Source organism: Cheilinus undulatus, linkage group 8 (genome assembly GCF_018320785.1).
Source record: "Cheilinus undulatus linkage group 8, ASM1832078v1, whole genome shotgun sequence".
In the NCBI taxonomy this organism is placed as follows: domain Eukaryota; kingdom Metazoa; phylum Chordata; class Actinopteri; order Labriformes; family Labridae; genus Cheilinus; species Cheilinus undulatus.
Window position 1 is genome coordinate 11,320,724 of NC_054872.1, and position 14,739 is coordinate 11,335,462.

Below are 14,739 nucleotides of genomic sequence, written 5' to 3' on the forward strand. Positions count from 1 at the left end.
CCTGTTGGATGACCTATGACCTGCGACTGAGATCAAGCTTTCTGACACTGGACAGCTTCAGAATGCCTTGATAGTCTTGGGATTTCATTGCACCCTGCACAGGTCCAAGACACCCTGTGCCAGATGCAGCAAAGCAGCCCTAGATCATAACCGAGCCTCCTCCATGTTTCACAGTAGGTACAGTCTGCTTTTCTTTGTATGCTTTATTTTTACATCTGTTGATGTGACTTGCCAAAAAGCTCCAGTTTTGTCTCATCTGTCCAAAGGACATTATCCCAGAAGCTTTGTGGCTTGTCAATATGCATTTTGGCAAATTCCAGTCTTGCTTTTTTTTAATTTACTTTCAACAGTGGAGTCTTCCTCGGCTGTCTTCCATTAAGTCCACTTTGGCTCTAACAGGGATGGATGGTGCATTCTGAGACTGACGCACCTTGACTTTTGAGTTTACCTCTAGTCTCTTTGTAAGTTGTTCTAAGCTATTTGGTCACCATTCCTATCATCCGTCTCTTCAATTTGTCATCAATTTTCCTCTTGTGGCCACACCCACAGAGGTTGGCTACAGTCCTGTGGACCTAAAACTTCTGAATAATATGTGCAACCGTAGTCACAGGCACATCGAGCTGCTTGGAGATGGTCTTACAGCCTTCACCTATAACATGCTTGTCTATAATATTCTTTCTAATCTTCTGGGACAACTATCTTCTTAGCTTGCTGTGGTCTATGTTCAGTGTGATACCAAACAGCAGTGACTACTTTTAACCCTTTCAATAAGAAGATGGACTGATTACAAGTTTGAAGACACCCGTGATGCTAATAATGGTCACACCTCAGTTTAACATGGCCCTATGGCCAAATTATTTTACATCTTTTTAAGGGTACCATCATTTTTTCCCAGGAAAGTTTTATTAGATTGATTTTTTAGAATGATTCTGTTGAACCACAATTCAAAAGCAATGCCTGATATCATTGGTTAATTTTCTGTACAATTTTATTTATTATTACTTTTGTCAGTTTCAATTTATTTCAGTGATTATTGTGGGGTTTTCTTTCTTGGATGAAAGGGTACCAACAATTTTTTCCAACTTTAAAACTTCAATATAAAGTGGAAGAGTTTTATATTGTTAATGTAATAGCTTAGTTAAAAGTGAGTTTATTAGTATATATAGATGCAGTGTAATATTTAAAAGACAGATATTTCAAGGACAAAGTGATAAAGAAAGACATCCAGGACAATTTTGCAATGTGCAATTAGGTAATAATAATGTATATCTGTAGTCAGCATCAAGTTTGCTGGGCTAATCTTTGAGGGCACCTACTAGCCAGTGGAGAAAAAAACAAACACCTGGCAGCTGATTTAGTGTGTTGTGAATTCAAATCTATTTATCATAGTGAATATCATAAATGTTTAAAATAAGTAAGAACATTTGACAAGGGATCATTCAAGACACACATGTAGGATGTTAATTATTCCATACTGTACTAAAATGTTGCAAATTTGCAAACAGAAACATAATTAATAGCACAAGCCAAAACCAAGAAATACACAATGCATATGAGGCCTTGTGGATTACTAAGGAATTTTCAACCAGTGTAATGAAGCTTTGGTAATATGACCTTGGATAACAGTCATGATCATGTTAAAGATGTGTTTGCATATAAGTATGTGAAATTCTCCTTTACCTGGCACTTCTGTAACGATTTACAACATGAAAGGAAGAGGAGTCGTCACTGGCAGTTCAATCGGTCATTGAATTTATTGCACCTCAAAGGGCTTACATGCACTGGGGAGGGTCATCAAAAAATAAAATGAATTTACAACTAAACAAAAATACATTTTTAATAATTCAGCCATGAAAAATGTTAATAATCATCCATTTTTTCTCTGAATCACAACATTTTCTCACAACCAATTCTTATTCAGTCCATAGAAATGACAACACAGAGTAAACTTTACATTAGTCTGATTTACAGCACAGGACTGAGGACTCCGGTGTTATACAGCTGTCCGGATGCATATCGACATGTTAAATTCATGGCAAGTGTGCAAGGAGCAGAGAGGGGCTTCTGTTAGGGCGGTTTTGGGGACAAGATCATGGCCGGACGGAAAGAGGCTTCCTGTTGATTTACACAATGTACACATCACTCCCATGTGGCCGGTTACAATATGTATACTGCTCAATTCACAATAGGTCAGCAACAAGAAAAAAAGAACGAAAAGTATGTTCAGACAGCAATCAAACATGAATTTTAATCCAATATCTGCATTTTCAAACGGATGTCTTTAATCATAAAATTGCTGAAGCATCAGTGCAGATGGAAACACTGCTCATTCTGTAGAAATGCACCTAAAGGAATAGGCGAGTCACATGGAGTATAAAGGTACCCTGATGCTCCCTGATGCAGCGTTTGGGCAGCAGACCTCTGTTTCTTAGCTTTTTACTCCTTAAACACATCCGTTAGGGAAACTGATATAAAGAGAGCTTTATTTTGAAAAACTGTACACAGTTCCTAATTTAGATAAGACTTTAGGTCAATTTTGACATTTTTGCAACCTGGATCATCATCTAATCCTCATAACTGGACTACATGTATTGTTTGGTTGGACCTGTCTGAACACAAAGGTTGGACAGCAATAAAATGTTTTACTCTAAATACAGAAATAACCATACTGACCTGGTCATAAGTACAATGAAAGCACAGGCAACAGACAGAACCACATGGGAAGTGTCAGAACTGCAGGTAGACACTTGTACAGATATATTGAGGGATAGTTTGAGTTAACCTTGCTGATGAATAACTGAAGCGTTCTGTACGGTAGTAAAGTTGTAAGATATGTTGTTTAATAGCATTGCCAGCAAATATGGACAGCAGTTTGAAGGAGTATTGTTGGAGAAATGATACATATAAATAACATTTAACAAAAAAGACTAAAAGAAACATAGAAAACTGAGTCATAAGTAAAAAAAAAAACAAGCAAAAAGGACCACTTCCTGGTCTGTTGACTATCAGAAACCCATAGAAGTTCATATACAGAGAACTGATCATAAAGCAGAATTCATTTCACTTTTAACACTTTGAAAAGATGATGGGAATAAGAAGGATACTCACACAACTTCTTACAATTTCATGTCAGATTCACATTTATATATCTCTTTAACAGACATACAGAACAGAGACGTAATCCTTGCCGGAAAAATCTATGTACATCAAAGAGGGCCTTTCTGTAAACAACACATGACATGTTTCATTGAAAATCCATCAGGTCTTTGAATGCCGCTCCCATCCAATCAGAGATTGACAAATAAAGCTCCTCCCCCTTCTTAAGGAGGCAGAACAGATATGGGATTGTAAGTGGAGCTTAGGACACCAAAACACTTCCATTCAACTCACTATAAAAGAAATCTAAACACATACGCCTTCTCTTCCTCTTCCTAATTTGTGTCGTTTTTGTCAGGGTTTCGAGTGTTTTTCTTTCAATAAAGATTAGTACATCTACATAAGCACACGCTTGTATTTTTTTTCCTCATATATATATAATCCGCTATGTTTCACTTTCACAGTTTGTGCTACAACATCATCACACAGGAGACGGGTGGGGTGTTGATGGTTGGGGTGGATAAAAGAGGCTCTTGTAAGGTTGAGTAGCTGAACATCGCTGGCATCCTGAGGTGTTAACAGACACCAGGTAACAGGTGAGAGGGCCCTGCTCCAGAGGAGAAAGCAGCTGGAACACAGAAACATAGGAGGGGTTCAAGTCAACATGATGTGGGCTAACAATTTCATATGGACTGTAGGCTAGTAGCTGCAACTGTAGAACACACATTTGCAAAGCTATTTATCATATGCTGACATTACATGAGACTATATTCTTATTTCGTTGCAGTGGCAATAGCCAAGACTGGAGCCACTATGTTTCCTGGTCGTCTGCCTGTTCATCCAGGTTATTCTTGTAAACGTGGTATCTCAAAAGCACTATGACAGAATTCCAAAACCTTTGCGCATATCTATCTATCTATCTATCTATCTATCTATCTATCTATCTATATATATATATATATATATATATATCTCCACCTACAAGCCAGTAAGCACAGCTGCTTTTTAGTTGCCTCTGGTTTACTATCCAGCTCCAAGCTCCATGTCTCTTTTGGTTCTTGTGTTTGGTGTAGTAACTGCAACTCCTGAATTTTTGGTTTTCTTAAATTGCATCATAACAAACTTGTTAAAAATGACTTGTTTGACATGTCAGTCCTGCTGAATGTCCACCTTTGTATGTGACTGACACTGTGACCTTCAGGTTGCATGAAGGAGAGAAAGAGAAACTCTGCATATGCCCCTGTGATTGTTTTGTTTGTATATTTTTCTAATTTATTTTGTGATGACTATGGGAAAGGGGCACTTTGAATTTGATTACTTATGAAAAACAACTATAACAGATTACTTGAACTGCAAAACTAACATTTCAATAACTCATTAGAACAATTTTCTTTTGTTTTGTTAGAACAAAAAAGTCATTTGAGAACCGCTAAATATGTGATGTTACCCCAACACAGGTCAAAGGTCATTGACATTCATGTTTATCCCTTGCTTTCCAATACCTTATTGTGAGCACAACATCTCAAGAATGCTTTGAAGTACTTTCTTCAAACTTGCACATGTGCTCAGCTTTACTCAAGAATGATGGATTTTAGAGGTCAAAGGTCAAGGGAAATGCCATTCAGCCCTATGGTCAGCTCTTGATGAGAAAATTTGTGTTTTCAGCTTAGCACCAGCTCACCTTGGTTTGGATGTGCATGTTATGACTTTCCTGTAACACAGGAGAGATCCCAGCCCTTCTTAAGCAACTACTTTATGATCACTGTCCAACAATTGAAAACTTTGCAGAGCCACGTAACCACCAGTTGGTTGTTCCAGTTTTTAGGATTTTGGGGGGCTTTTCACCTTCATTTTGATAGGACTGGGCCATTTACAGTGAGAGAAATCAGGAAGAGAAAGTAGGGAAAGGGGCAATGCCAGACTTGAACCTCGGTTGCCCCTTTGGAGGACTATCCCCACCGTATATCCTGTATGTATGATGGGAGCTAGAGGCTAAACTATCAGCACCCCTAAAATGAATAATTCAATCCTGAAATCAACAACCTGAATGTACCCTAACTCTCACCTGGGGCATTATAAGAAGTCCTTGAGGTCGAGCTCTGCCAAAGGATCCTTGGGTTTCTTTGGACTCTGGCTGGCAGGTCCTGGAGAGAGCTAAGAAAGGGCATTTTAAATTAGAATAGAAATGGATTATTCTGTAAACCAATATAGCATTATTTAAGTTGACACGATCGCTTGAATGTAAGGTACTGATGTGAGTAATGCTGGTTACCGGTGCTCCTGGTGCAGCAGCTCCGGGTGCAGCCCCAACCACCCCAGTAAAGGGAGGTCTCATCATTGGCTGTCCCATCATAGGCTGACCCATCATTGGCTGCATCATGGGAGCTCCAGGTCCTCCTGCAGGAGGCTGATGACACAAGATTTGTGTTTTTGAAACTATGCATATGAATTTCCAAATATTTAAAAGATTATCCAAAAAGTATGCATTTATGGTAAATACAGTTCTGATTTCAAGAAAAGTTGAAGAAGGCTCACTGCGCTTTTTAATAACTAAACAAAAACTCACCATGCCAAATCCAGGCTGTGCACCCATTGGCGGGACCATGGCTGCACCAGGAGCTCCAGGGGCAGCCCCAGCCTGAAAATATAGCAAGAGGAATACACATCAGAAAACCCCATGTCAGCTTTAGGGATTTATTAATGCTGCCATGATTGCATAAATCAGGAATGACAAGCTAAAGTAGCTAAGTCTATTGCATATGTAGGCAGAGCTGGTCTTACCATGGGGGCCCCTGGTGTTCCCCAGCTTGTAGGTGCAACCTGTGGTGTCCAGTTGGAACCTCCTGTCAGCTTCTTCTCACCCATTGGGTCCCTAGATATTGACAAATCCAGAAGTGATCTAAAAAGAGACTTTCCACCTTCATCAAACATCTAAACTCATTTAATTTTGCAGCTCTTTTCTGTATCATTCATCACAGAAGATTTAATTGATGGTTCAAAAATTAACTCATGAATATTACCAAACACAAGCTGATTCTTCTTAGTTGGTTTCTTTTAATGCAAACACTTACTTTTTCTTTACTCCAAGGTCTGAATAGAAGAAAGAAAGATAATTTAATTTAGTTTAGAATATATTGAAGCAGTGAGCAGGAACAACTGAGTTCTTGACAGGAGAAGCTCAAGCCTACCTCCCATCAGGTCAGCCAGAGATGAGTCAAGGTCTCCTCCAATGGTTTTGGTAGGAGGGGGAGTGGCGGGGGGAGCGGCTGCAATGCCTCCTGTTGCCACAGGAGTCCCCATGCTTCCTGCTGTGCTCCCAGCACCGCTTCCACCGCTTCCACCAGTGCTCTGAGGTGTTACAGCTGGCATCAGCAGATCACCTAACCCACCGAACACTTAGAAAGTGGATGGAAATAGTGGGATATCAGAGAACAAAAACTCAGATTAAAATAAAAAAATTCTATAATGCAGCGTTGACTCAGGCAGAAATATGACAGGATGTTACAGTAAAGGGGACGGTCCAGCGGAGACAGTATCAGTAGTCAGCTGTGCAGTGCATGCACAATGAAGGGCTGTAATGGAAATGTGCTTCAGCATTCAAAAGGATATAATTACAGCAACTGCAGCCACTTGGCAAGCAGCTCACAAAGTTCCTCATCTCTTAAATTTACACCGGCTGATTTTAGGCACAGCCTTGGTTTTGAATCAGCTCCCTTCAGGTCCAACGTGTTTACAAGTTTTCATTCCAACCAGCCACTATAAAAACATTGCGTTGTTAGGAGATGGTTAAGAGTGTTTCACCGTATCCAGTAACCCTTCATCAAATGCATCATGTTTAAACTGAGGTCCTCTGAATTGGTTGTAAACAATTTGTACTAAATACAAGATACTAGAGCCCTAATTACAGGATAAGCACTCAGTGAAGAGACGCCTATTCACAATAATGCCCCTGTATGGACTACTGTAAACTACAAAATGTAACGCTATAACCCAAACAAAAATACTACTTTCGACAGACCCACGCTCCAGGTAGTGACAATGCCAATTCTACACGCTACCAGATGGCCATAGGGCCGCCAATCTGACTGATGGGCAGATAGAGTCAGGACATCCCTGAGTTTGTCAAGTGGGAACCACACTTTACTGGGGTTTCACCCAGGTAGTCCTGAGGTAGGATCTCTGGAGCTCAGTCAGAGTGACCACCAGGTTCTTTGTCACCTCTCCTTCTAAGGCCCTTATCCCCTAATCGCTCAGTACAACCAGGCGACCAGCTCTGACAAGAGTCCTGGTTGTGCCACCTGTCTTCCATCTGAGAATTATGGAGGCCACTAGGCTCTTGGAAACCTTCAGTGCAGCAGAATTTTTTTGTAGCCTTTCCCAGATGTGTGGCTTGCAGCAATGCAGTCTTTGAGCTCTGCAGGCAGTTCTTTAGGCCTCATGGCTTTTGCTCTGATATGCATTGTCAGCTGTGAGGCCTTATATAGAGAGTAGAGTGACTCACCACAGGTGGACTCCAATCAAGGTGTAGAAACATCTCACCAACCATTAAGAGAAGTGGGAGGAGCCTGAGCTAAACGTCAAGTGTTGCTGCAAAGGGTCTGAGTATTTATTTCATTGTGATATTGGAATTTTTCTTTTTTTAGTTAATTTCCAAAGTGTTGTTTTCATGTTGTCATTATGGGATACAGAATTTCAATTAATGACAGAAAAAATAAATTTAAACAACTGTAGCAACAGACTGCAACAAAACAAACTTGAAAAAAGAGAAGAGAGTCTGAATACTCTATGAATGCATTGTAGGGCACTGTACTCTAGGGGGCACCAGTGGCATAATCCATGAATGAAGCCTAAAATGTACAGACAATCAACTTCCTCACTCCTCTGCATCAGGTCTGCTTGATTCAGCCTCAGCTTAGGGTTAATCCCATTTCTACCCCTTAGCCCTTATCTTAGCCCTTCCCCTTGGATTTGTGCGTTCATGTCAGGTGAAGGGGTGTCCCAATTCTCTTTTGAATTGAGTGCTAGGACTAAGGGTCATGGGCTACATAGCCCTTGACATGAAGATTTTTCATGACCACACTTGGAGCCAATCCCATTTCTACCTTTTAACCCTCCCCCTTAGCCCTACCCCTTCATCTACTCCTTCCCCTTGAAACAGAGTGGTATGGAGTAGGGGTGAAAACCTTCCCTTTAGAAATGAGACGCTACTTGATTGGTGTTCATCATCACAACTTGCTGATAAACAGTGCGTCATCAGAGGTGACAATAAAGCTTCGACCATCTTGTTCATACTATGGATCGCCATGATGATCTTCTCCATTTATTTATAAAATTAATAGCCCTCGTTTACACGTGTACGTACTGAAAATACAATAAACTCCCATCCCCAGTGGCTAAAGATTGAATATATGAGAAAACACAACTGTTGTATTTTCTATAATCATAATGCCAAAAATATTTTTGTATTTATGCGCCTCCTTCGTAGTCCTTTGTGCCATTTCACTATTGAGCCCAGTGCATGGAGGGAAATTCATCATACCCCTTGGTTTCAATTGTGGTCCTGGAAAATCTTCTATGTAGGAAGAAAGACGTTTTTGTCAGATAATACTACTTTTAGGACAACAGCAGCAAAGAGATACACAGGTTGACCTATAGGGGTCGCCAAACAACAGAAACTGATGGTACTTCACTATATGTGCTATATTTCCATGCAGGCTACTATCTGGCATCCTTGACCTGAGGTACTTTCAGATATAGTCATGAAACAATCTTTTGGTGAAGTCACCTCATTTGGGAACCACTGAACAAAAAAAAAGGACACAAAATCAATTTTTAGATCATCCATTTTGGGATGCTGAACAAGCTGTAACCACCGACAAAAATAACTACACTTACAGCAGGGAGTAAAGTTGAACTATGGAGCTACACCCACATCAAAGTTTGACGCCCTTTGAAGACATCTTCAATTATGGTCACCTCTATAGAGACTGTTGGATTTTACTTCAAAGAGATGCCGTTGGACCGTTATGTAATTGAAAGGTGTAGTTGTAGCACTTTAGAGTTGGAATGAAAACCTGCTATTTCTAATGGAGCTGACGGCCTTGACGGCAACAAACGTTTTCATGGAAACAAAAAGATTAAGGGTGAATACAGATACACTGTACAAAAATAAAGAATACAAAAGTCGTTTTGTTTCAGGCAGGAAGCAATCAGGAGTTTATCGTAGCATGCATTAATGCTTAAAGGGAGACGTGTCCAAACTGCACATGCTGCAAATCACTGAGTGGTTGAACTCACCAATTACAGATTAGAAGAAGCAAGCAATGACCCAGCAGAGTGGAAGGGGTGTGGAGAAGGGTGAAAAAGACATAAATAAAAATAGAGCAGAAGAGAGGAAGTGTGTAGCATAGAAAAGAAAGAAGAGAGATTATAGAGAAGGGTGTGGTGAAAAGCTGGAGAGAGCACAGCAGCTGAAAAGATGTGAGGAATTTAAGAGAAAAGATACTAAGCCAAATCTTTGCAAGAGAGGCAGCAGAGCTAAAGAGTTGAGCAAAGAGCAGAAATAAGGAGGACAGTGACAGCAGCACATGTCAGAGTGTCATTCATGCACTAGTTAAGCTCTCAGCAGGACAAGATCATAAGGTCATGGTTACTGTCGAGCAGTTTTAATGAACCAGAGATCAATGCGCAAAGACCTGTGCAAATACGAGCAGAATCCATGGATCCACTGTTTTTAAATCCTTCAATGTTTCACGTTCAGGTGGCATGACAATAAATGTTAGGACACGTTTTAATCACTTACTTGAAGCATCAAAGCTACCAGAGGGTGCTGCTGTGGTGGCTGCAGGTTCTGGAGCTGCTGCTGTAGCTGGAACAGGAGGTGTTGGAGAGGGAAGGGAGCCCAGGGCATCAAACCCTGACTCAAGCAGGTCGTTCTGAACTGGAGCGGGAGCCAAAGCTGGAGCCAGAGCAGGGGCAGCAGTGGGAGCCAGGGTGGGGGACATCAGGCCTGAGAGTGAGAACAGACAGGACGGTTGATGAGACTTGTTATGTAGTATTGCATTAATACTTGTCCCATGGGAGACATGTTCGAAATATGATTTAGGACAAAACATATGGCATCAGCCATTTAGGAACAAAATTAAAATGCGGCATCTTTTGAACACAAAGCGCAATTGTAAAACTATCACCTCTATATATATATATTTCACATTCATTTGGGAAACCTTTCATGCAAAGTGTCTGGAAAGGGCAGGTCTTTTCAAAAATGTTGTAGCTCTTCTTTTCTCTTTTTTTAACACAGAAATATGGCCCACTTCTCATAAAACTGCTGCTATACTGTAGTTACATCCAAACTAAATGCTACACTGGCAGCAGCCATTGCAATCAGTTGCCAGTACAACTAAACTCCACCCTTACGGCCTTGTTCTCCTCACATTACGCTCATTGGTCAGGTCTGTTTTCAGACCTGGCACAATGGTTTCAGATTAAAGCTTTTCAAGATGGATTCAGTTTCTTGTGCACACTTTGAAGGTTGTTCCAGGATCTGATGTACGTAGTTGATGAGTTGAAATAAAGTTTTGTGTTTCCTCAGGCTTTATCTCTCCATTGTTGACGGCAGAATGACCTGAAAAATAGATACCAGGGCTAATGTTGAGGAAACGACTGTTTAAATTCTGGATGCATGGCTGTGAGGCAGGGTTCTTTCTAACCCTCTGAACTCACCTGGATATGGGCTTTTCTGCTCTCAGGACAAAGATTACAAGCTGTGCCACAATACAAACACTTAAGAGTTCACATTGACTCAAACCCTGGCTCCAGAAACCCAAAATAAAATCTGTAATAAAGTTGACTTTGGATTAATAGTTTGTCAGAAACAGTCTATCAACTGTAGCATACAGTCAGTTATTCTCTGACATCACTGACACCCTCTTTAATAGTCCAACACTCTAACACCCTAAAACCTCATGAGTCAGTATATGAATAAGTTGAAACAAGAAACCATTCAGTTTTCACTGATGCTATATCCCAAAGAAGTGCACTCAGTTTAGTTGGAAAACTTCACTGAATATAAAAATGTCTGGCTCTGGTGTAGAGGATCCTTTACAGCTAACCCCAATCAGTCTGAGAGTCAAAATCAGTTTGATGAAAATCCCAAATGTCAATGTGTTGCTTCGTGTGATAACTGTACATCCAACACTGTACGGTCTGCTCTAGTTATGCAATCAAAATCCATAAAATGTATATCTGGGTCCTTTCCCCTCTTACTTTTGAACACTTTTGTTCCAGTGTTGATAAAAGTACACTGTCCCTTATAAAATAAATAAAGAAATCAAAGCAGACATAAACTGAGACTGGGCACCGATAGGCAAGGAAGTGGCTCAGACACCACCATGATGTCATCGTGAAAGGCCATTCAAAGACATTTCTTAATTAGTCCAAAACCACTTTGGCTCTGCACTTTAATGCAGCATGAGTAGTTCTGCCAAGTTGGTGTCATTATGAATTCAACTAATGCATATCTTTCATTACTTCATGCATTGAAAAGCAGGCAGCATTGAAACTTTCATTAAGACAGCATCTATCTTGTCATTATTTGCTCATCTTTCAGCCTTTCCAAGTACACTATAAAAATGCTTTCATGGGTAGTAAATAATATCAGTCAAATAATTTAGATTATACTGAAAGAAAGTAAGCATTTCAGCTTTTTAGAGGGGGCTCCTTTCCTGAGGCTGTTGTTGGACTAACTGGTGTTACAGGAGGCGTGGTGAACCTTTATACATGGATCCTCTAAATTTAACACTGTATTATTTTTAGGAATCACAGTTTACATCAGAAATTCTGATGCATGCTGCAGCATAACAGGGAGATTTCCCAAGTACTCCTTAGTATCTACAGTATCTTTGTTGAGCAAAGGGATGCCACCTCATCTCTAGTCATGGACTGCAGACAAAGGGCAATGACTAGTGTGAGGTTGGAGACATTGCATCAACATGTGCACTGTTAATGGATATAACATAAACTGTAAGTATTCCAGAAGCTTCTTGTTTCCTTACTTTGAAAATAACTCAAGTGGTTGTTTTATCAAAATACATGGAGATACATTTTCTATCAATCAGTTATTCCAGATGTAGATGCCACTACCATGAAGACAAACTGTATGGATAAAAAAACTTGGTCTGATGTTTTCCCAACATATCCTTTGGTATCATTCTTTTGGTTTAAAAGTTTAAAGAAACAGTTTAAATGTGTTCTGATGTCTGTTTTGCAGTAATCACTGATAATTGTTTTGCACATGTTCCTGGTACTAGAGTCACTTTGTGGTAGACACTCTTGCACCATGAGGAAGTTACCTACTCAGTCAGTAACCTTCTGCCTGTGGATTGGGCCTGACTTCTACATGACAGGTGTGCTAAACTCAATTTAGGAGCTCATTCAGAGTTCCCATATTTGTCTTTTTCTCACAGACAAACAACTTATTATGTAAGAAAAAGCTCCCTCATGTTAAAAAACAGTTACTTTCACTCCTTTTTATTAAGTTATAAGTTGTAAAATCTGATTAAAATTTTTCAAGAGATATTTACCCAAATAATTTGATCATATTAAAGTTACAAATTTTAGGTACCATGGACACCAAATACTGGTTAAAATCCACTTATTTTAACTGAGTGCAAATTGTTACCTCAATCTCATTCAGTAGATTCTATAGGTTTTTTTTTTTATAGTACAATCCCTAAGTTCCATTTAAATACATCAGTGTAACTGCAAAAGTCTGAGATGGGTCAAAGGAGTCTCACCTCCCAGCAGGTCATCCCCAGGCCCTCCAGGAGCAGAGCTCTGCGTCTCCTCTGGAGGACCGCTGAAAGAGTCTGCAGGACCATCCAGTTATCCACAACGCAGCATGGAGGGCAGAAAGGGGTAAGAGGTCAGCCCTGGACCACACACTGGGACACGGTGAGGGTAGGAGACAAGATTATCCTCGTAAACAAGACTTCAAAAGTAAAGAACGTTAGAGAGGATGGAGAAACATTCCTGATCACGATGGAGGACGTCTGCTTCATGGTCTGTCATATCAATCACATTTATTGATTACATTTTTATACTTCATAAAACACTGTAGAAAATGCAAATATCTTGACATTTGCGACTGACATTTATGATTTATGGTAGATTGTGATACAAATGTGAGGAAATGATAGTTAAAACAAACCACAGCCACATCTAGCTGACATGAATACTATGAAAATGTTCAGCTGCTGGTTTATTGCATGCTAACATGCTAGTTTGTTAGAGCTTAACTAAGTTAAGCCAAAACTCTTCTCTTGTGAATGTCTTTAGTTTTGCATTCAGTTGTAAAACACAGTCATGGATATCACTTTTCTTGCTTTAGTATCACATGTTCCTGACAAGATTTGATTTACAGTTTATCAAATCTAATCAGAGATTTCTCCGTCTGCACAACACGCTTTAGCACAAAAAAACTGGATCTATTAATTGGTTTAAGAAGAAATAAAGTGATTTTCCACTGGGTAATTACACTTTATAAGATGGAAGCTAATAATCAGGATAACAACAACTCGTGTTGCTTTGGGACTCTTTATTTCTGATGAGACCTAAATCTGTATCACAATGTCTTGGTTTTTCTGTAAAGGCAGCTTATCAGTCTCACATGGATATTTAGAATTATATGTCTGGTAGTTTTTGGAAATGGCTGGAATTATGGGAGGCTGGTGGCAGTTTTGGCTGGAGACAAATAAAGTCCAGTGTAAACCCTGCCCACCATGTTCAGGTCTCAGTGCTATTTGATACAACAGTTGAGACAAAAGCTACGTTAACACTGCAGTTAAGAGTAACCTGAATCAGACTTTTTTGCTCATATGTGAGTCATATCAGATTTATTTCTGACAGTATGAACAGCATAAGTCACATTGAATCTGACCTTTATGAATCAGATTCAGGCCGCTTTCGTTTGTGGCTCTAAATCAGAGATGTACCTAATCTAATTTTGGAATTTGACTGCAGTGTGAACAGGCAAACAAAGAAAAATCAAAACTGAGAAAAAATCAGAATTGATCATTAATTAGGGTCCACAATCATAGTGACGTGATTTCATCATGCACTACTTTTGTCACATGACAGCATGAAAACAAAGCCACATTTTGCTTTGTGTGCAAAGCATGATCTTTGAGCTTTCTTTCAGTTTTTGTTTGATGTCAATAGGCCAAGTAAAACAGGAAATATGATCATTTTAATTTCATATAAGAATTAATGTTACACATATGGGACAGTGGAGCATGCTGTACAGGACTGGCACAGGTGTTTTTTCATAATTTAAGCATGTTTTAATTTCTTTTTAAAAATTCCAAGATATTATTTTAAATAATAATTTCTAAAAATCCATTTTGTGGGGTGTTGTGTTTTTGGAGGCCCTAAATCTAATACAGTTAATTAATTTTTAAAAAACATAGTTTTATAAAGTTGAGGTAGTCCCAAAAAAGATTATATCAAACATGAGCATGCCATACATTTTCTGAGTGATTTATTTTGTCAAAAGAAAATTAACAAAATGGCAAAACAGCCAGTGGACCTCTAAGAGTTAAATCCTGCAGTGTGAACGTAGCCTAAGGCGCAGAAGAGGATGGC

At 39.5% G+C, this 14,739-nt stretch overlaps 1 protein-coding gene across 10 annotated transcripts in view; it reads right to left on the reverse strand.

Moving 5' to 3' along the window:
- Positions 1–1,735: 1,735 nt before the first annotated feature.
- The window catches only part of snap91a (synaptosome associated protein 91a), a 108,748-nt gene continuing 95,744 nt past the window's right edge, over positions 1,736–14,739 (reverse strand). For 9 of the 10 annotated variants that reach the window (XM_041794457.1, XM_041794456.1, XM_041794454.1 and 6 more), the window contains 9 exons: positions 12,894–12,965; positions 9,899–10,105; positions 6,285–6,491; positions 6,168–6,186; positions 5,878–5,968; positions 5,663–5,734; positions 5,369–5,503; positions 5,162–5,250; positions 1,736–3,724 (listed from right to left, as the gene is read on the reverse strand). In XM_041794457.1, coding sequence (XP_041650391.1) covers positions 5,170–5,250; positions 5,369–5,503; positions 5,663–5,734; positions 5,878–5,968; positions 6,168–6,186; positions 6,285–6,491; positions 9,899–10,105; positions 12,894–12,965 — 884 coding nt within the window. In that variant the 3' untranslated portion in view covers positions 1,736–3,724; positions 5,162–5,169. The remainder of the gene's footprint in view (positions 3,725–5,161; positions 5,251–5,368; positions 5,504–5,662; positions 5,735–5,877; positions 5,969–6,167; positions 6,187–6,284; positions 6,492–9,898; positions 10,106–12,893; positions 12,966–14,739) is intronic. The other variant, XM_041794458.1, reaches the window with a different exon arrangement.